We start from the raw sequence: 21,091 nt of genomic DNA, 5'->3' as shown, positions 1-21,091 counted from the left end.
TTATCAAATATAAACAATAGAGGATTTTTTTTCCCCCAATTTCAGGAAATACAAACTCAGCAGCCATTTTTTTCTCCCTTACAACATTCTTTTATGTAAATTAATAGAAGTATCCATGAGTCTTGGTTGGGAAGAATGTTAATGATTACCTAGTTCATTTTTTTTGTTTTATTTTATAGAAGCAAGACTTTATTCATTAGATTTCAAATTTAGTGAGGGAAAGAAGTCCATATCTAGGACATAGTAGGCATTCAGTATATGTTAGTTAAATGAATGAATGAAAACGTTAATTTTTAATTTGAGTAACTTTAGCCCGTTAAAATAATTCTGAATCCTGATTCAGTAACAAAAAGCTCAATGTATGTCTTTTCTCTCTGAATGAAGGTTGGGTTGTAAGAATCATAAGTACCTTTTTTATTCTCATGTCTTGAGTGCCATTTAATCCTATTATGGAATTATTTTCATTGAGAGAGGAAAAAATAAATAGAATACACAATTCCTTGTTCTAAGGATTTTATAATCTTATGCAGAAGGTTTAGAAAGCAACATGCAGATGAGCATAGTACAAAGAAAAGGGAATGAGAAAATAGGCTTGATTCTAGACTTGTCTATGTATATTAATCTATATATTAGAAGTAAATGCGTAGTTATCTATGTGAATATTTATAAAAATAATGGGTAATAAATGATCAAGAAAAAAATAAATAGTAAATATAAGTAAATAATTCTTAGAAACCCACCTCTATGCTTTACAAGTATAATGCAAGCGTTTCAAAATCTTACAAGACTATATGCTTCATGAGGACAGGGACCATTAATGTTCATCATCATATTCCTTTCGTAGAATAGTTGTTTAAATATTTATTGATCAGAGTCCTTGGAGAAATACATTTTATTTTAAAAATAAACCTGGAAATAATATAAAGGTAAAAGGCAGCCTGTGAGCCAATATTTTGATGTGGCCCTGTGGGAGACGTCATCAGAATGTGAAAGGTCTGCAAGTACAAATGGAGATACTCAGAATGCATATAGTTGCTCAAGGACCAAGCTATATTTACTTCAAATACTTTTATAGGATTTGGGGGGGACATTTATAGTAGGGATAATACTTAGGCTGTTGTTTTGATTTGGTCTCAAGAAAGCACAGAGAAACATAAACACTTTTGAGTCAAGATTTCAGCATCATAGATTTCTACATAGTGTGATTCCCAGTGGCAGCTTATAAAGAAAGAATAATGCATTTCTTAGAAGAAACTGAAACAGCAAACTTTTTCTTCACTAATAGTAAAGATAGTAAATATTTCTCTAGAAAGTGCAGTAAGTAAAAATCATTAGAACCTTGCATAGAGAACAAATAACTCTGTGCTTAACCTCTTCAATCTAAATTATTAGCTTTCCAGTATCATTTAAATAACTCTCAAAGAAAGATTAAGCCTCTAGATTCATGTAGAAATATTCCCACTCTTGGAAAGATGGTTTTAAAAAAAACAGACCGGTCACTTTAAAATAGTAGATAAGGTTACAAAATTATATCAGAAAGCACCTGAAAAAATATTCAACCAACCTATACTTTCTTTTGTACCAGTCAGTAATTATAATCCTGAACCCAGAATGGTCATTTTTAGATCTCATCTTTGAGATTTTTCAAAATCTTAAAACATTAGCTTTTACTTCATATTACGCAGGAGTTTTTACTAAGTACAGACTTTCGTCGATGCTTTTCTAATTACTTTGACCCTTTTCTCTAACATTGTACAGTTTAGTGAACTAATTTGCAGTTTGCCTAAAATTTACTTGAAGGGAATGTTATTATGAAAGTGAAAGAAAAGCAAACCTTTCATGTTACTGAATTGTAAATGAAATAATCGAGTCAGGCCATGTTTTGTGACGCTCTTCCTATCCTGAGCAGGGCTGCCTGGATGGGTGGATGAGCTGAGTTTCAGGCCTCAACCCACTGTGTCAGCCATAGCTGTTCTGCTTTTATCTGTTTTCCATGTTGGAGTTAGCGTGAGCTTTCCTTTGAAGAAAAGCCTCTGTCACTGAAAACAGAAAGATTTGCAGCCAGAGATTGTGATTTCTCTCAGGTCTGATCAGAACCAGGTTCTGTGACGTGACTAGTCATTCTGGTTGAATACTTTCATTGTAATTTGTAGGGTTTTTTTTTACTCCCCTAAATGCAGAGTTATCATGTTTTTGTTTTAGAGAACTAGCTGTGGTCATTCAAATAAATGTTTGCAAATTATAGTTTAAATTTGATTTACTTAACTTGGTTGGACTCTTAAAAAAAAGAATGGGAACATTTTCCACATACTGATATTTTTTCCCTGTAGTTTGAGATGAAGCTAATCTGTCTAAGCAGTGTTAAAAAGTGAACACCAAAGTTGGTTAGTGGAGATTTGCAAAACCAAATAAAATGGGAATGAATATGAGGCTTTTAATGAAGTTGCAAATATAACGAATGTGATTTTTTCCTGAGGCGTAGGAGGAAGGGTCAGTGTTGAGCACGTAAAAACACCCTGAGGGGGAACAATGAATCTGTTTTTGTTATTGTGGGCAAGAAGAAAATATTGGCAGATTCACTGTTCGTATACATTTCCATTAGCTGCAATCCTTAAGTTATTTTTGTAAACTGCTTTCTGTATGTAATTCTTCTCTGTCAGATCCACATTGAGTCACATGTAATTGGTTTCATTCTTAATAACTTGCAATTTAACCTGTTCTTTGTCCTAATTCTGTGTCCTAATTCTGTGAAGGAAAGGTAAGACAAATCGTAGTCTGGTTGATTAGATTACATCCTTTATAGCTATCCATGGCATAGCACTGTTATAGTTTCTATGGAGGATAGTCCAAGAACTATCGAAGAAATAAGACCAGTGTTTACTTTTGGAGGCAATGTCATTGTCAAGGAGGAAATAAGTTAAGCTAGATGGTATTGCTTCTACTTTACATATCTGAGTTCCTCAATAGATTGTAAGCTTTGGGGATCAGTTGATAACTTTTTCATTTCTTTATCTTTTCTTCTCAACATCAGTGCTAGTATATGTTAATATAGTTTTTAGTGAATCAAGTGTTTGTTGAATTAATGAATTAAAACTCTTTTGCCAAAAGTAATAAGAAAATGTACACATTTAGCAATATCTCCCTTAAGGATAGTGTTTGAGCAAAAAAAATTGTAAGTCTCTGTCTGGTTGGAGGAATGAGTTAGGGATAAAACTGATAAAGCTATTTTTTTAGTACTGATTTATCTCCAGGAACACAATGCCAATTTTTACAAAATATCTCCTTTATGCCATCTGTTTTGATAGGATTGTATGGCTAAGCTATGGGCTTACACATTGAATTTCAGTTATTTTATGGGATATTTTCTTCTTATCTTAGTTTTTGGTCGTCTGTTTTTCTCTTGGGATCTTCCATGTATGTATTTGTGTGGTTTGGGTCTAGCTACTTATCATTTCCACCTTAACAGACTCTAGCCACTTAGTGAAGATCATTTTTTGGTCTGCAAGTGTAAGGAATATGAAGAGACAACTTCCCTGCCCTTCTGACATTATAGGATATCAGTCGAATTGTTTTAAGCACTTTATTCCTATCTATGCTTTCTGTAGAGTAACTGCTGAAGAAAATGGTCATATTTTCCACACACCTCAAAAAGGACATTCTAGTGAAGATACCGGCCTTGTTTCTTCTGATGTACTTGAGACCGCTTCTAAATCAGCCCTTCCATCCCACACCATTCAAGCATCAGAAGAGCAGAGTTCAACACCGACACCAGTGAAAAAGTCTAGCAAGCTGAGGCAACAAATAGATATCAAAGCGGAGCTGGAAAAGCGGCAAGGAGGGAAGCAACTCCTCAACCTAGTGGTCATTGGTAATGCCCTTTGTTCCTCTGGATTGTCAGTCAACTGCTTAAGCCCAGAAACTTTCTAGTGGCAGCATGGAAACTCGTTCCACTCTGCATTTCTCTGTGGGTGTAAATAGACATGAAGCAAGGAGGCATTGCATCATAATGTCAAGTTTCCAAGGTCACTCTGGGTGAAATAATGCCAAGTCACTAAAGAGGTCATTAGACTTGGTTGTGGCATTTTCATTTTGTGAACATTTGAAAATTGCCTGTCTCATTGATAATCTTAATTTCCAGAAATAAAGGAAAATTTCCCCCCTTTAAAGAGACATGCTTTTTTCCCTCCATTTAGACATCTTAACTGTTATTTGATAAAAATTGGTATTTATTACTCTAAACACTGACATGAACTATTGAATTACATATTCCTGTAATGCCTCAATGTGAACAACATCTAGAAAATGTATCTAGTATTAATCCTCAATCAATTTTCCTTAGGTCATGTTGATGCTGGGAAAAGTACTCTGATGGGCCATTTGCTTTATCTTCTGGGTAATGTAAACAAAAGAACTATGCATAAGTATGAACAAGAGTCTAAAAAGGCTGGCAAATCTTCGTTTGCATATGCATGGGTCTTGGATGAGACTGGCGAAGAAAGGGAAAGGTAGTCACTATATTTCAAAATTTTCATTCTGAAATGGTATATAGTCTTTTAAATAAGTATGTAAATATGTTGAATATGCATGAAACAAAGCATGAAATATTTTAGAGACTATTTTTTTTTTTTTTTTTAAACATCTTTATTGGAGCATAGTTGCTTTACAATGGTATGTTAGTTTCAGCTTCACAACAAAATGAATCAGTTATATATATACATATGTTCCCATATCTCTTCCTGCTTGCGTCACCCTCCCTCCCACCCTCCCTATCCCACCCCTCCAGGCAGTCACACAGCAATATAGAGACTATTTTTAGAAAAAAGTTTTCAATTATCAGGGAAATGTTTTTATTGTAGTTTTCATTGTAGTCTACATACATTTTTTACTCTTCCAAATTCTATGAAAATAGTTTAAAAAATGTTTATTAAAAATTTTTTTTAAAAGCAGAGAAAAAGGCAGTAAAAACCCTTAGCTAATTATTCTGTGGGAGAAGTTTCGGTTGTCACTTCCCTGAGTATATGTCAAATTGTCTTGATTTTGAATGAAAATTATGAGCAAGACTCTTAATTTAAAATTAATATATATAATGTTAATATACATAAGATTATTATATCAGGTTATAAAGGAAAGGTAACTTTTTGTAGTAAACTGTCTTCTGTCTAGAATCAAAATGACCGGTAAATTCAAATTACCAGGCTTAATTCATCTTTATACTTTCTGTACTATGCTTTTATGAGACAGAGTCAACAAACAAGTAATTAAACCTGTCTCCTACCAGGTAGGTCTAATCCATTTGGTTACTTCTGTATGTGTTACTGTGTTCAATGCTAACTTTGGTGAGATTTTAGGAGAATATAGATATTCATATACCTCTGGCCAAAGTATTTCTTTTGAAGTCTTTTTAGATATTTCATGTTAGAACTGGTAGGGATGGGGAAGCCAATGGCACCTTTGTCAGGAAAGAAAGAGGACACTTATAATTAAGTGAAATGGCAAATATACCTACTGTCTCAAAATAATAAAGACTGAAGCCCTCTGAAAATCCTGAATCAACAAAGAAGTTACTCTGTTCTCTGATGTCTTCATTCTGAATGTGATTAGAGAACATATTTGGATTTTCATACTTTTTAAAAGTATGTTTATTTTCTTGGAGTATTGATATAAGATAATTCTCAATAAAGCAGGTCACAATATTCCTTAGCTCTTCTGGTAAATAGAATTTTATATCATAGTGGTTTGAGTTTTGTTTTGTTTTTTTCTTGTAGGTGTCTTTCTTATTCTTCATAGTATCACAAGCTTGTTTTACAACCTAGTAAGAAAAAATAGTTGGACAGTTACACATTTTGGGAAAATGAATATTGGAAAACAGAATTTTGTATGATATCAGTATTAGAAGACTAAATTTCCACCTATCAGCTTATTAAGCAGATTATTGACATATGGCTTTTTAGTTTTTTTGTACTATCTATTAAGTAGGTAAAGAGATTGAGGACAGTATAATTAAGTTAGAATGGCTTTGTTTGAATTTACTTCATGTGTGAGTTGAGCAGGCAAGTAAGCTAATAATCTATCTCCTAGAATAATTAATAATTTTAGTGTTTTTTTAACAATAAATCTGCTAGTTGGCTGTCATATTTTTGCTGCTGGTAGTTTTCTGTTGCTCAGCATGCTACAATTTTTAGAATATTCCTTTATTCTGTAGGTAGCAGAAGCTTCCATATACATAATGGGAGTTTTAATTCACCACTATATATTCCTTAGTAGCATTTCAAAAATACAGTGAATTGCTTATCCTACCATGTTAAATGTTTATAAATCCTCTGTTCTGCTCATGTGTTGGACAGAAATTAGTAGCCTGAGTGACATTTTCATATCCTCTCAGTTACAAATGCAGAGCAGAGCTGGGTCAAAAGAGTATGGTCAAAGCAGTCCAGGGAGGAGCTCAGACTCAGTCTTGGTTCATCACTATTCTCAGGCACTTACTTGGGGATTATTAAAGAGAATTAAGTATCATTTTTGCAAACTCAAATGGCCCATGGTTTCGGATTAAACTAGAATAACTTGACTAAGGAGACCCACAGTTACCTGACTGCTAGGGTGAACACATAATTTACCATTATAATTGTTGGGACACTTTGGTAGTAGAAGGGAGTGCTCATTCCTTACTATGGACTATCCTGGGCAAACCAGGATGAATAATTACCTAGTTTATTGCCCATGTGATTTCCCTTTTTAAATTCCTGCAGTCTAGAAAGACTTGCTACTTTTGTAGACCCTCCTGGGCTTCCTTATATCTGAATCTATGTTTTTGTGGCTAAGAAGAGGCACTGTGTTGGACTCCAAGAGGATGACATGGGATGTAAAACCACTACTGTCCCTGTCTCTCAATTGTTAAAAAATTGTTCATCTCCTTTGATATTTCCTGTTTGCTAAATGTGTAACATACTGACCAGCCTTACAAATGAAAGTTTTATAAGTTTATTTCTATAATTAGTGAAGCATAAATGTAAGAAAATGAGGAAAGGTACATCCTGATAGTGGTCATTCTTCATTTTTATCTTTTCTCATCTGCAATATTTATTGTTTCCCACTCCAGGTATGTCCCTGTATATCTTTCTTTGTTCACAATCTGTACTGCTTCTTACTGAAAAAAAAAAGGAAATGGGAAGCATCAATCATTTTGATTAAGCTCTTGTTGTATCCAAACCTTGTTTTAAAGCCATACCAGTGTAATCTGTTACAGCAGAAATTCCAGATAGCCTAATTATTCAAAATAATAGACTATATAATAGAATTCCCATTATTACTTAAGAATTTAGACTGTCATTTCACCTATATTATTAAATAATCCATAACACTGATTATTTCTATGGTGCATTCTAACCATTTTATGTTTTCTTTAAGGGGAGTAACAATGGATGTTGGTATGACAAAGTTTGAGACCAAAACCAAAGTTATTATATTAATGGATGCTCCAGGCCATAAGGATTTCATTCCAAATATGATTACAGGAGCAGCCCAGGTACCAGATATTTTCTTAACCAAAGTACACTGATTGTACATAAAATTTCCTGATGCTGAGGTTATAATGCTAGGATTATAACTTTTAAAATATTAAAATTTTAACTTTTTAAAAAATTTGAAAAAAAATAGAGAAATGTATTTTTCATGATCTCAATTGGTGCTTTATAAAACCTTTTTTAATTTATTACAAAGAAGCAAATGTATAAAAGCTACAAATTTCTTTGTAGTAAAAATAATGGTAAGGGCTCAATGAGGCATAGCTTTATAATTCATTTATTACTAAGTTGGAGTGAATATTTCAACATCTGCCTTTTTACTATATTTATATTCAAGTCATATATCTTTTTAAAGAGCTAATTTATGCAGAAATAGTGAAGCTTGGGAGTCTTCCCCCTGTGGTTTATTTGCTTTCTTAAGATTAAAAAACCATTGCAATTTGTAAGCTTACATGATTCTTAATGAGGATACTGAAAAAACCAAAGATAATAACTTTAAATAATTAAAACAATGCAAATAGCACTACACATATAGGACATTGATTTCTTCTATAATAGATGACTACTGGAAAATATGGAGAGTTCAGAAGTTTGTGTCACTTGGCAAAAGTGTTCAATGATTGACCGTTTTCTGAGTTCTTCCACCCATTTAAAGGGAATGTTTATCAACAAATGTTATGAGCATGTCAACCTAAAAAGGATGTTATATGAATAAATTAGAATATATTTGAAGATAAATAAGGAAGTATTTGATTCTATTTAAGGAAGTTGACATATAATTTCAGAATATTAATTTACAGTCCATGGACTGAATGAGATAATGAAGATTGAAAAGTAATAATTATCACGTTGATTGACTACTGAATACAGGCCAGACTCTGTACTAGGTATTTTGCATGCATTTAGTTTAATCTAATCCTTGTAACAATTCTGTGAAATACATATTAGCCCCATTTTAAATTGATATACTTCTCATTGCATTTACCAAAGGGTATATTTTTCTTTGTTTCCTTATGTGTATGTGTGTGTACGTATGTATGTATGTGTGTGTGTGTATGTATGTGTGTGTATGTGTGTGTATGTATATATGTTTTCATTCAGTGAAAACTTACTGAATGTGCCAAGCACAATGGTAGGCAGTGTGGAGATATGATGGACTACAAAGCACATTTTGATAGTTTAATGGGAGAGGCAAACACCAGAACATACAATGACACTGAAATGTTTTTTAATCCTAGAATCTTAGAGTCCGGAGTAATCATAAAGAACATTTACTCCAAACTCCTGATGGAATTAGGGTAGGAAAGGATTTTAGAGATTATTTAATTGAATTCCATTATAAGACAAATGAAGAAATAGGCTCAAAGATATTAAGTAACGTACCCAGTGTATGAGGTACTGTGGTAGGCTTTTCTGGATACAGAGATACATATAGCACATGTTGCCTCTCCTCAAGGAAATCACAGTGTAGAAAGGTAAGACATGTAACAATGAAAGGCTAACACAGATGTACTACAAGAAGAATATACACAGTATACATGATGGATGAGGAGAGATCGCTTTTTACCACTTAAAAGGCTTCCTTGAAAATGTATAGCCATTTAAGCTCCCAAAGACAAGCTGTTGCTTAGAAAGAATAGAGAAATTGCCCAGTAATGTTTTTTGAGATGTTAATAGGAAAGAGGATCAGGAAGGATACTTACTGACTTAGGTATCTTAATACCAGTTCAATGACTTTCAATTTTTAATCTAAAAAAGTAAATATAATTTGACAGTTATTAGCAAAACCTGATGAGAAGGAGATTTACAGTCATTGAGCCTAGGATTTGGATGGTCAGGGCTTTAAGTAAACTACATTTATCCCCCAGTGTTTCTGTGAGGTGAGATAGCTGTCTATTTGCCTGAGGTGTGAGACCTGCTAGTGACTACACATGAGTGAAAGAGCCAATTTTCACATTGATTGCTTTAGTTTGTGCTCTTAACTAAGAATCCTTGATCAAAAGAACTGGATCTCATTGAAGAAATTAGGAGTTTAACATTAGAAGTCATGAAGGATTGGGTATGAATGATGCACTTAAGAGTAGACATAAAGCAGAAGGAATATTTGGGTAAGAATTAAAGGAAAAAGAATAGAAATAATAGTGTAAATTGCCCCCACCAAAGTATGTACATGATACTTCTGATTTAAATTATAAAGTTCTGTTGTATCCCGAACAAAGTACCTGATAAATTCTTTACTTACTTTATGATCATTTCATTTCCTATTATGGTGTGGATTATATGATGACATGTGAAAATCTTTAAAAACTGATAGCAGAAACATAACCCCTTTGCCTGGTTATAATAATTATTATGTAATCAAATATGGGAATTTTTACTTTTTTATGTCATTATTTTTTTGGCACATGCTCGTGCCAAAATTTTAATCCATTTGTGTAATTCCTTTGATTTGCTTTGTGTTTGGTGTCAGGTTGGAGTCTGCCTTTAAAATCTCACCCACACAACTAATTTAATAATCTGTCCTTTGAATTAAAATGCTGTGACATTATTTGCTGTTTTGATTGTTATTTTTTTCTTTTTTAGGCAGATGTAGCAGTTTTAGTTGTAGATGCCAGCAGGGGAGAGTTTGAAGCTGGATTTGAGACTGGGGGACAAACACGAGAACATGGCCTCTTGGTTCGTTCTCTGGGAGTGACCCAGCTTGCAGTTGCAGTCAATAAAATGGATCAGGTATTTAAAGGCTTCTTGAAAATTCGTTTTCGATGGTAGTTAAGATGATGTTCTGCCGTACTGATGACCTCAGGTGTGACTAGTATACATTTTCTTAGTCCAGTTGTCATATTTTAAAAAATAAATTCATGATGCTAATAGTAAATAAATGAGGTATTAGTAATTTTTAAGCAAGAAGATAAATTCTCACTTTCAGAATTAATTTATAAATCTTAAAGTCATTTTAAGTTATAAAAATGCATATTTATTTTAGTATAAAGAAAACCTGAAATAACCTATATTTCTAACTCCCCCGCCCAATTTTTAACTTTTCATTTTGTACTTCCATCCAATTTATTTTTACACGTAAAAATCTTTTTTTAGTAATATTGGGTTCTAGTCTGTTTCATTATCTACTGTTTCAAAAAATTGACAATATTCTTGTTCATGTTTCCAAGTAATTAATAATTTTTATGCAAAGAGGCAAAGAGGTAGTTTTTATAGCTTTATTCTAGTGTATTTTAAAGATACACTAACATTTATTCAGACAGTCCCCTACTTTTGAATATTTCCAGTTTTGTGTATGTGTGTGTTTAGAAATAGTCTATTCTATGGAAATTTCTGGGCCTAAGGATATAAATATATATTTTAAGACTTGCTGTACATGATGAAAATACCTTTGAGAAAAGTTCTAGTTATTTACTTCTATATGATGTGTTCACTTCCCCAAATTCTTATCAACACTGCTGTTATTAAAAGATTGTATTCCAATTTGATATATAAAACATGATTTTTCTTCTTTAAACTTACTCTTTTATGAATGGTCATAATATTTAAATATACCTTGTATATTATCATTTGTATTTTTTCTTTTGGAATTTATGTAGTTTGCTCATTTTTGAAATTTTAAAAAAATCAATTTGTAAGCTTAATTTAAAGATATTACTATTTCCTTTTGATTTCTTTCATTATGCTTAGGTATTTTCTTACCCTGGGATCAAATTCATATTCACCTAAGTTTTTCTACATGCTCTTTTATAGTATCATTATTACATATACCTTTTATTTTTTCCCAGTACTTTAGTATGTAAATTTTCAGACATAAAGAAAAGTTGAAAGAATGTTACAGTAACACCCATATTATACCTGCTACATAATATTCTGCCACTTGCTTTATCTCATTTTTGTCTATCTACCCCTGTATCCATCCATTTATCTATCTTATTTTGACATGAATTTCCATGTAAGTTACAAGTTACAGACAGTGTTACATTTACTCCTAAATACTATAGCATGGGAATGGTTATCTAGAGTTCATATTACATATACATACACTAAGATGTCTGTTTGACTTGGGGGGGGTGTCAGTAATTTTATTTTATTTCAGCAGTTGGTCCAGGCACAATTTAATAAGTTATTCACTTTTTCTCCCCACATTTGAAGTCACTTTTAGCATATCCAAAAAATTCTATAAACATTGGAGTTTGTTTCCAGCCTTTCTGTTGTAAGAAAATTTACTTTTAGATCATATTAATAGTAAGATCTGACATTGTGAGCTTTAATTTTAATAGATTTCATATTTAATAGATTTTATAATTTTATAGTCTTGACTGTTTATATTTTATTGCAAAAATTTTAATTTTTTATATATAGCATGGTCTGAAGCATAGTTTTAAAAATAAATTGGATCTTTATCAGGTTAATTGGCAACAAGAAAGGTTTCAAGAGATTACTGGAAAACTTGGGCACTTTCTTAAGCAAGCAGGTTTTAAGGTAAGGTAATTTTAAATTTATTTGGGTACTTTCCTTAAGTCTCATCTTACTGATATGAGAGAAAAAACTACTTTGCTATTCTTGTTCAGTATTTTAATTCTTTTTGTTTTTATTTCTCCCTGATATTATGTATGTCTTACATTCTTTGGATTACTTTGTTTGTTTGTTTGTTTGTTTGACTGACCGTTTATTGCCATGCCATGCGTGGCATGCAGGATCTTAGTTCCCCAACCAGGGATCCCTGCAGTGGGAGCGCAGAGCCCTAATCGCTGGACTGCCTGGGAATTCCCTGGATTACTTCATTTTAGAAAATTGCATACATTTTATAAATTGGCTTGGATCTAGTATAAGTAGAAGACTTTTTCTCCACCTATTAAATTAGATGTATAGGTTTAGGGAGGTCACAGAGGAATGTGGAAACTAGTAGAGAGAAATTTCTCCAGCAAAAATGTGAAATATGCCTACGTTACTAGGTAAAAATGCTTGAGTGTTTTGGAAACACTCAATGCTTGATGCTTGTAAGTTTCCCTCCCACAAAATCAAGAAAGTTGAAAACTGTTGTATCAGATAACTTCAGGGCAGTAGTTCTCTGATTTCTATTACTTTTTAAAAAGTACACTGTTGCTTTTGCAAACTTGGTACAGTTATGCTAATAGTGAACCTTTTAATTTTTTAAAAACAATGTTGTATTGAGTTTCATATGTTCAATCTTTTTTATAGGAAAGTGATGTAGCTTTTATCCCTACAAGTGGTCTCAGTGGTGAAAATCTAATCACAAGATCTCAGTCAAGTGAACTTACAAAATGGTATAAAGGACTATGTTTATTAGAACAAATTGGTAAGAATACTGCCATATTAATTTTAATGCATTATGAACTTGATATTAATTATTATTTAGAGTTCTTTATGGGGGACAGTGATATGTGTGAAAAAGCATAGGATTTGTAGTCAGAGGAGCTAGGTCACCGATTTTGAAATTATATGCAATATTTAAACTGATGCTAAATTTTTCTTGTTTAATTAATGCCTGCCCTACCTACCTCACAGACTGTTGTGACATTAATGAGAAAACACATGTGAAAACATTTTATAAACTAGAGTATTATATGAATCACAGTCAATTTGCTGTTAGTATTTATTAAACAATTATTTTCTGAGAGACATGGGAGTATAGTGGACTCATTGGACATGAGTCAAAAATTACTTTAGGGCTTCCCTGGTGGCGCAGTGGTTGAGAGTCCGCCTGCCGATGCAGGGGACACGGGTTCGTGCCCCAGTCCAGGAAGATCCCACATGCCGCGGAGCGGCTAGGCCTGTGAGCCATGGCCGCTGAGCCTGTGTGTCCAGAGCCTGTGCTCCGCAATGGGAAAGGCCACAACAGTGAGAGGCCTGCGTACCGCAAAAAAAAAAAAAAAAAATTACTTTAAAATTAAACCTTGCCATTTTACCATTTTTTCCAGATTCCTTCAAGCCTCCTCAAAGATCTGTTGACAAGCCTTTCAGATTATGTGTATCTGATGTTTTCAAAGGTAAGTGCTACCTCTTTTGGCCTACTTCAGTATGGTCCCTGCCTTTCCATTCACTCCTGACCTCTTTTGTTGGACAAAATTATTATGTTGTCTTCAGATTCTTCCTTCTTTATGCCAGTGGTATACAATTATAGTTACTTAACACCCCTGCCTAGAAGAATCTTCAATTTACTTACCATTTCCCCATCTCATACTCACCTTCCAAGTATAAAAGAACCCTGACCCTTTATCTGTCTAGCCTCATAGTTTTTTTCTCCCGTTGGATTCCTTTAGTTTCTGTATCCTTCAACTGAACTGGATCATTCAGTATTTCCTAATCACATAGGGTTTTTATTGCCACTATGTCTACCCATGTTGTGCTCTTCTCTCTCTTTACTTGTCCATTTCCTACCCATATATAGCAGTCTGGGTCAGGAAATAGACACCACACATATGTAAAATGGGAAGTTTAATATCAAGGATTATTAATATATTAAAAAGAGTGACTATAAGATACAAGGGCACTACATGGTACCCTAGGGCTGAGGAAGAGAACCCAAGGAAGGACAAACTCAGAAGAGGTGTTGTAGGAGGTGTATTAAATACCTAAGAATACATCCAGTTTAATGTGTACAAGGCCCTACACAGAAAAATATAAAATGGAAATGGAATAAAAGGTCTTAATAAATAAAAGGATGTAACTTATTATTCCAATATATAACTTATATATTGGAATAATCAGTATGGTAAAGATGTCAGCTGCTCCCCAAGTCTCCATTATCACAGAGCAGGAAGTAGAGAGTAGATTTGGAACTCAGCAGCAATAAATTGATAATTCTGGGGTGATAATTGAGGTCACCCACACACATACCCTAAGGTGTTGCTCTGTGTTCTCTGTATCCTCTGTCACTGCATTTTTCATGCAGTTTTATAATTGTTCCTGTGCTGTTTATTTCACTTAGATTGTGAACTCCTTGAGGGCAAGTACTGTCACTTCTATATCCATATTTGCAAGACCTAGCTCAGTGCCTGGCGTATAAAACATACTTAATAAATGTTGTTTAATAAATGAATAAATGAAGGTGCTTCACAAAAATCATTCAATGAAATTGAAATTTATTATTATCATTTTCCAGCATTCTAGTAGAAGAGGAAGTACGGTAATTCTTTTCAAAATGCTTATTATCTATTTAAAATATAAGAGGTGCTTAATTTTCTTTTTGATTAATAGGGTTTGCTGACTCTACTTGTTTACCTCTTTTTTCTTCAGGCAGCTTCCTGGCTTCTGCCTGCATTACTTGCCTCAATCTCAGTTCCCGCTGAGATTATCAAATGAACTCTTGGTTGCCAACGTCAGTACACATTTTTCAGTTCTATCTTACTTCCATCTTACTTGAATTTGGCATTACTTCTGAGGCTTGTAGCCACATCCACCTTGAAACTTTTCCCCCTTGGTTTCTGTGACCAACTTTCTCCTGCTCTTCTGTTCCTTTCACCTCTCTGTATCCTCTCTGTGGGCTCCTCTTTCCCTGTCCCTTGACTCGTGTTCTGTCACTTCAGTCCTCTTCTTATTCTACATGCTCCCTTTGGACCGACATCCATGATTTCATCTATCTCCTGCATCTTGATGCTTCCCAAATCTCCAACCCAGACCTGTTCTCACTCTGCAGATACATCTGCTAACTGCTGCTGGGCATCTCCACAGGGAGTGTGCTCCCAGGGTACCATTCTCATGGGTTTGGTGTGATTGGTGCCCCCCTGAATGCATCTTCTCCATCTGTATGTCTTGCAAATACTTCAAATTCACCAAGGCTAAAATGGATCTTGTTCTTTAATTTTCTATCTCACAGTTAATGCGCATCTCAGATTTTTCTGTTTTTGCGATTATCCCCCATTTACCTTATCACCTTAAATCTGTCATACCTTATTCTCAAATTCTTGAGCTTCTTCCCTTTCTGTAGTCCATGTATGCATTTCAATCAACCTCCCCATCTCTCTGACACAGAAACACCATCATGTCACTTTTCCATTCACAATTCTTTTCTGGTTTCCCATTACTTAACTGAGGATGAAATTCAAGCCCTAAGTGTGATTTATGAGGCCCCGTTATTATTTGTCCCATGTCTACCTCTTTTGCCTCCTGTCTTGCCCTTTCCCTCATTATTCCAAATGGTCCCCATATAAATTCCATATAAATGACACATGGGTCTTAGCACGTCCCACATTTGGTTATGACTGTGCCTTTGCACGTGCACACAAACTATCTGGTAAACTCCTGTTCCTTCTTCTAAGTGCCTTGCTAAAGTGTAGTCATTCCCCATCATCATGGATTCTTTGATGAACCTTGTTTTTTTTCCATTGCACATTATAAATAACATTTGTCTCAGGACAATGTAATTGTTTTTGCCTTTCTCTTCACTAATGTAAACTCCTTGTAGGTAGGGGCTTATATTTTCATCTCTTTATTCCCAGAGTTTAGCACTGTGCCTGGTACTTAGTAAGTATTCAATAAATTTCATTTCAATAAAATTGAAAAAGGAATGAATTCCCACTTTTTCTAATATAAATATTTTTATTTATAAGAAAATCAAGAGTAGAATGTGGTGTGTCATATTTAGTAGATATATTAAAAATTCTGAAATGATCATTGCTTAATGTTCATTGAACTACTAGTTTTATATAACTACTAGGAAACTTAGTATAGCTAGCAGTATTAAACATAGATGATATTGTTATGTGAACCATTATAAAATTTTGGCATGTTTTGTAGATCAAGGATCTGGATTTTGTGTAACTGGTAAAATTGAAGCTGGTTATATCCAAACTGGTGACCGACTACTAGCAATGCCTCCTAATGAAACTTGTACTGCAAAAGGTATTCCTCTGCAAGATTCTTTTGTTAAATAACCCTTAAGTTGAGACAGCGGATTTTTAAAAGTAGTTTAGTTATTAACTCCAGAGTAAATAACCTCTTACTGAAATTGTAACTGACTGTCAAAATGATACTAACTGTTGAAGGTAAAAATGTGAAAACATTAAACGATTTTTTTCTGTTGTGACTATGTGTGTATAAATGTACATATAACATTCTAACTGTGGTAGCATTTTTTTTTCTTTTTTTTGACATTGATTCAAGAAGGCTGGCTAGGATTGACCCAGATGTATAGACACCTGTCAGATACATTTAAAATAGTATTCAGTAGCAGAAATTAAGTCTGACCCCATCCTGGCACTAAATAGTCAATGGCAAAGCAGAGTGCTACAGTCTGTTGTTTTGAAATGTGTATTTCAGAATTACTATAAGTTAACAACCTAGATCATGTTTATACCAGAAGAAATTTTTCACAGGAAGACTTAAGAAAATAAGATGCAAATGGAGAGAATCCTAATGTTGAAAAGAGAAATTGAGCTAGTTTTAAGTGCCGCAGTTATTGCTTTTGCATGTATATGACCTTTCATAATAGCTCATAACTGTTTCTATCTTCTGATCATTTGACCTTACCTGTATACATGTTCTTCTTTTTTGAATTCTGCTTAAAAGTTTATAATTCTGCACTTACCTTATTCTAGCTTCCAACTAAACTTCTGACTTCAACATAAAACTGAAGATCTGTTTTATACTATAAAGTAAACTTGCAAACAAAAGGTCTGTGGAAAATGATTCTTTTTTAAAAAGTGTATATTATTTTTATCAAACAAAATTTTCTTGATCTCTAAGCAAGTAGAAAGAAAAAGGTTAAATGGAAGTAACTTGGCTTTCATTCCCTTATTCATCTTTAAATTTAGGTTAAATTATCTCTGCTGTTGTTTCTTAAAGTGATCAAGAGCTGCAATACTATTGAAATACAAATTTCTTTATATGTTAAAGACCTTTTTGAGAATAGGAAATTTTTTTTAATATAATCAGACATGAATTAAAACCATGATCCTAAACCATGGTCATAGACCTTACAGATTGGCTCCTTTGGGAGCTCCAAAATCATAATTTGGTCACCTCTGAAAGTTCTACATTCTTTCCCTCTTTCTTTCCTGTCCCTACCCTACCAGAAAAACTCCAACCACTTATCTTTAACCCAGTGGTTCTTAAAGGGAAGCCATATGAGAAGCACTGCTTCACTCCTTGAGAGCCACCCTTCTAACCCAACTTGGAGATTCTCAGTCCTCAATTTCTCACCCTAATGCTTTTGATTGATTTATTTGATTTTTTAATGCACGCTTCTGTCTGAACACTTTAGGTGCTACTATGGCTCACTAACCAGTAGTGTCCTAAAAAAGAGAACTGACTAAATCTGCTACCAACAAATGGAAATTCGAAATTACATTTTCACTTTATTAACATATAAGTTCATAGAGTGTTAAAAAAGAACTTCTTTCTCCAGTGAAGAAAGTGCTTAAGAAGATAAATGTCACAGGTAGGACAGTGTAACATGTTTGGGGGAAGGAAGTCAGATTATATATTATCTTCAGAAAATTTTATATTGTTAATTGAACTTCTAGTATGAAAGCTCTTAAATCCTAAGCTAAAGGCAATCTCTAGTCTATGTAAGTAGCTAGCTCCTGACTTGAATTCCACATTTCATACCAAAACTCAGATATGGTCATTTTAAATTTACATGTAAAAACTAAATGTAATTAGTTGAAAATTTGACAGACATTTTAAAATATCATAATTGTTAATGTTTTTAGAGTCAGGAACCTCTTTGATACCTTGATGAAAGTATGGCCCCTCTTCTCAGATTAATGCAGATGTGCACCTACATGAAACTTTGAATAAAACTTTAGGTTGTCTCAGAGCCCTTAAAGTTCTCCTTGAACTCCCAAAAAGTCTCAAAGAAACTCACTTAAGAGTATGCTATATGGAAAAAATAAGTATTTTCAGGAGGAGATGGGTGAATTGTAATTTACTAAAAACATGTCAATCAAGAACTGTTCCCCAGTGGTTGGTCTACATACTGTCTTCATCGTTAAGACTCAAGTTCCTATAGAAAGGAACTTACCCCACAGAATCAGAAAATATGAGAAACCTTTTAAAAGCCTTTATTCAAATACCTGAGTTTTATTGCCCTTTGCAATTATACTCTAGGATTTTCCCTAGGTAATAAAGGTAGCAATAGCTGGGATCATTTTTAAATTAAATTTTCTTACACTATTAATCTCCTCCTTTTCATAAAACTATTTATCATTGTGCATCTGTCTCTCTGGGAAGCAGTTCTTTTGAGCCATGAATAATGAAGGGGCCTGCCGAGGGTACCATCTGACTGAGTACCGATGCCCTGTGGGTTACTCAGAGATTGTTTACGTCGTTGTCTAATTAGAGCAAAGCTTAAATACTACTAGACATCTTCCCCAGTCTCATCTATTATGTTTTGAAAATAACTGGGACTGTACTATTATTCCTGTATCCATTAATAGAAGAGAAGTATTAGAATGGGGCCTATTTAATGAATATACCAGTCGTATAAATGAGTTTAAAAATCTTGATTAAATAAGTAGAAATCAGCCTTTTATGGACAAATACAAGTCACTTTATGTTTAGGGTGGTGGTCCAGAAGAGTCAAGTCTAGAGGAAGTGTGTTTTCCTCAGTGCTTACAGTTAACACTTCTCAATCTCAATCCATTCATATTGAAAATGATGAGTAGTGACTGATGAGGCACAAATCAGCCAAACTCCCTTGGTTGTTATGGTTTGATATTGAGATGTTTCACTGTATGCTTTGGTTCTTACTCATTTCCAGGAATCACTCTGCATGATGAACCTGTCGACTGGGCGGCAGCAGGCGATCATGTTAGTCTTACGTTGGTTGGGATGGATGTCATCAAAATCAAGTGAGTGAGAAAATGAGTTTAAGCGACCATTGTTTTGGATGTAGGACCTCAAAACGCGTAAAATTTGCAATTCACCAGCTCAAATGAAAGAATTGAGTGTTAATTCTGAATCTCGTTTGGCCAGAAATAGGCACTTGTGGAAGTGTAACAATGATAAGCAGAACCTACTAAAATTTAAATTAATACGTGTCAACGTGTGTACCTGACATGTTCTTTGACGGAAAACAGTAACGTATGAAAATGACATAAGGTTAATAATGGTGTAAAGCCATGCTTTAACCCAAAAGGGACTATTTAGAAAAAGTCCCTAATTTACTGGATTGTTTTACCTTGTTAATGGTTTTAAAGGTTTCCTATTGGATGTGTATTTAATTATCCCCCCAACTACCTGCTCTCCTTTTTTGTTTTTGTTTTGTTGTTGTTACAGTGTTGGCTGCATATTTTGTGGCCCCAAAGAACCCATTAAGGTTTGCACTCGTTTCAGAGCCCGAATCCTCATCTTTAATATTGAAATTCCTATCACTAAAGGATTTCCTGTAAGTTTCAAAATGTTTGTTACTGTTTTTATAAATTCAATATAACTTTATCCTAAAAAGGAGTAACTCTCTTTATAGGTGATGTTGCTATTGTTATTTTCAACTAACATTTGTATTACTCTCATCCAGAAAAACATGAAATTGGAATTTGAAAATCATCTTTATTGTGTTTTTTTTAAAATTTTGATCCTTAAGTCTGGGGATGTTTTCTTCAAAAAGGCATTGAGAAGAAATTTCATAATCAATAGGATACAAACTGATGATAAAAAAATCGTTTAGGGAAAATCGTAGACACTTTTTTGCTGAGTTCCAAATGTTACTTCTTAGATTGGGTCTTTCTGTTTTGGTTTTTTTTTTTTTATAATAAGCTTATTTGTAGTTTTTCTGATTATAAAAGTAATACATTGTTATGGAAAATTTTGGAAAACACAGAAAAAATAAAAATGATAAGAAAATTCTGGGACACAGCAGTTAAGAATCCTCCTGCCAATGCAGGGGACACGGGTTTAAGCCCTGGTCTGGGAAGATCCCACATGCCATGGAGCAACTAAGTCTGTGTGCCACAACTACTGAGCCTGTGCTCTAGAGCCCTCGAGCCACAACTGCTGAAGCCCGTGCACCCTAGAGCCCGTGCTCTGCAACAAGAGAAGCCACCGCAATGAGAAGCCCGTGCAACGCAACGAAGAGTAGCCCCCATTCTCCACAAGTAGAGAAAGCACACGCACAGCAAAAGACCCAACACAGCCAAAAATAAATAAATAAATTTAAAAAATCATATTTAACATCTTATTAAAAAACAGAATCTTCTGTAATTGTGTAACCTATAATTATCTGTTCTTTACATTTCAGAGTATTTTTTTGTGTACATTGGTATCTATGGGTATATTTTGGGGATGCTTGACCTAGGTAAACTTTAATTACGCTGAAGCTGTGAGGTTGGTTTGCAGGTTATCATTGACTAGCACCATTTGAACATGCACATTTATGGGAAGAGGGGAATTTTATACTATATTGTTACTTATCCAGAAAAGATACTACTTGTGAATAGCATGAATTCTTTGTTTTATGTGTAAATTTTTTTTCAGCTATTTGGGGCCGTACTCTGTTTATAGTTTGGTACCTTGCTTTTGCCATTTAACTAATGGACATTTTCCCCATTAGACTTATTTTTCTTTTCTTGATCAGCTTATTATATAGTACAGGTTCTGCATGAGAATCA

At 33.9% G+C, this 21,091-nt stretch overlaps 1 protein-coding gene across 1 annotated transcript in view; it reads left to right on the top strand.

The window, feature by feature from the left end:
- The window catches only part of HBS1L (HBS1 like translational GTPase), an 80,782-nt gene that overhangs the window by 51,464 nt on the left and 8,227 nt on the right, over positions 1-21,091 (top strand). The window contains exons 6-15 of the mRNA XM_082669406.1: positions 3,606-3,868; positions 4,340-4,505; positions 7,405-7,522; positions 10,104-10,250; positions 11,928-12,002; positions 12,723-12,840; positions 13,463-13,531; positions 16,281-16,385; positions 19,246-19,336; positions 19,764-19,872. Of these exons, the coding sequence (XP_082525532.1) occupies positions 3,606-3,868; positions 4,340-4,505; positions 7,405-7,522; positions 10,104-10,250; positions 11,928-12,002; positions 12,723-12,840; positions 13,463-13,531; positions 16,281-16,385; positions 19,246-19,336; positions 19,764-19,872 (1,261 nt within the window). The remainder of the gene's footprint in view (positions 1-3,605; positions 3,869-4,339; positions 4,506-7,404; positions 7,523-10,103; positions 10,251-11,927; positions 12,003-12,722; positions 12,841-13,462; positions 13,532-16,280; positions 16,386-19,245; positions 19,337-19,763; positions 19,873-21,091) is intronic.

The sequence above is a fragment of the Grampus griseus genome (genome assembly GCF_964374135.1).
Source record: "Grampus griseus genome assembly, chromosome: 13".
NCBI classification, from domain to species: domain Eukaryota; kingdom Metazoa; phylum Chordata; class Mammalia; order Artiodactyla; family Delphinidae; genus Grampus; species Grampus griseus.
The sequence above is the reverse complement of the archived record's forward strand: the minus strand, read 5'-3'. Positions and strand labels throughout refer to the sequence as shown.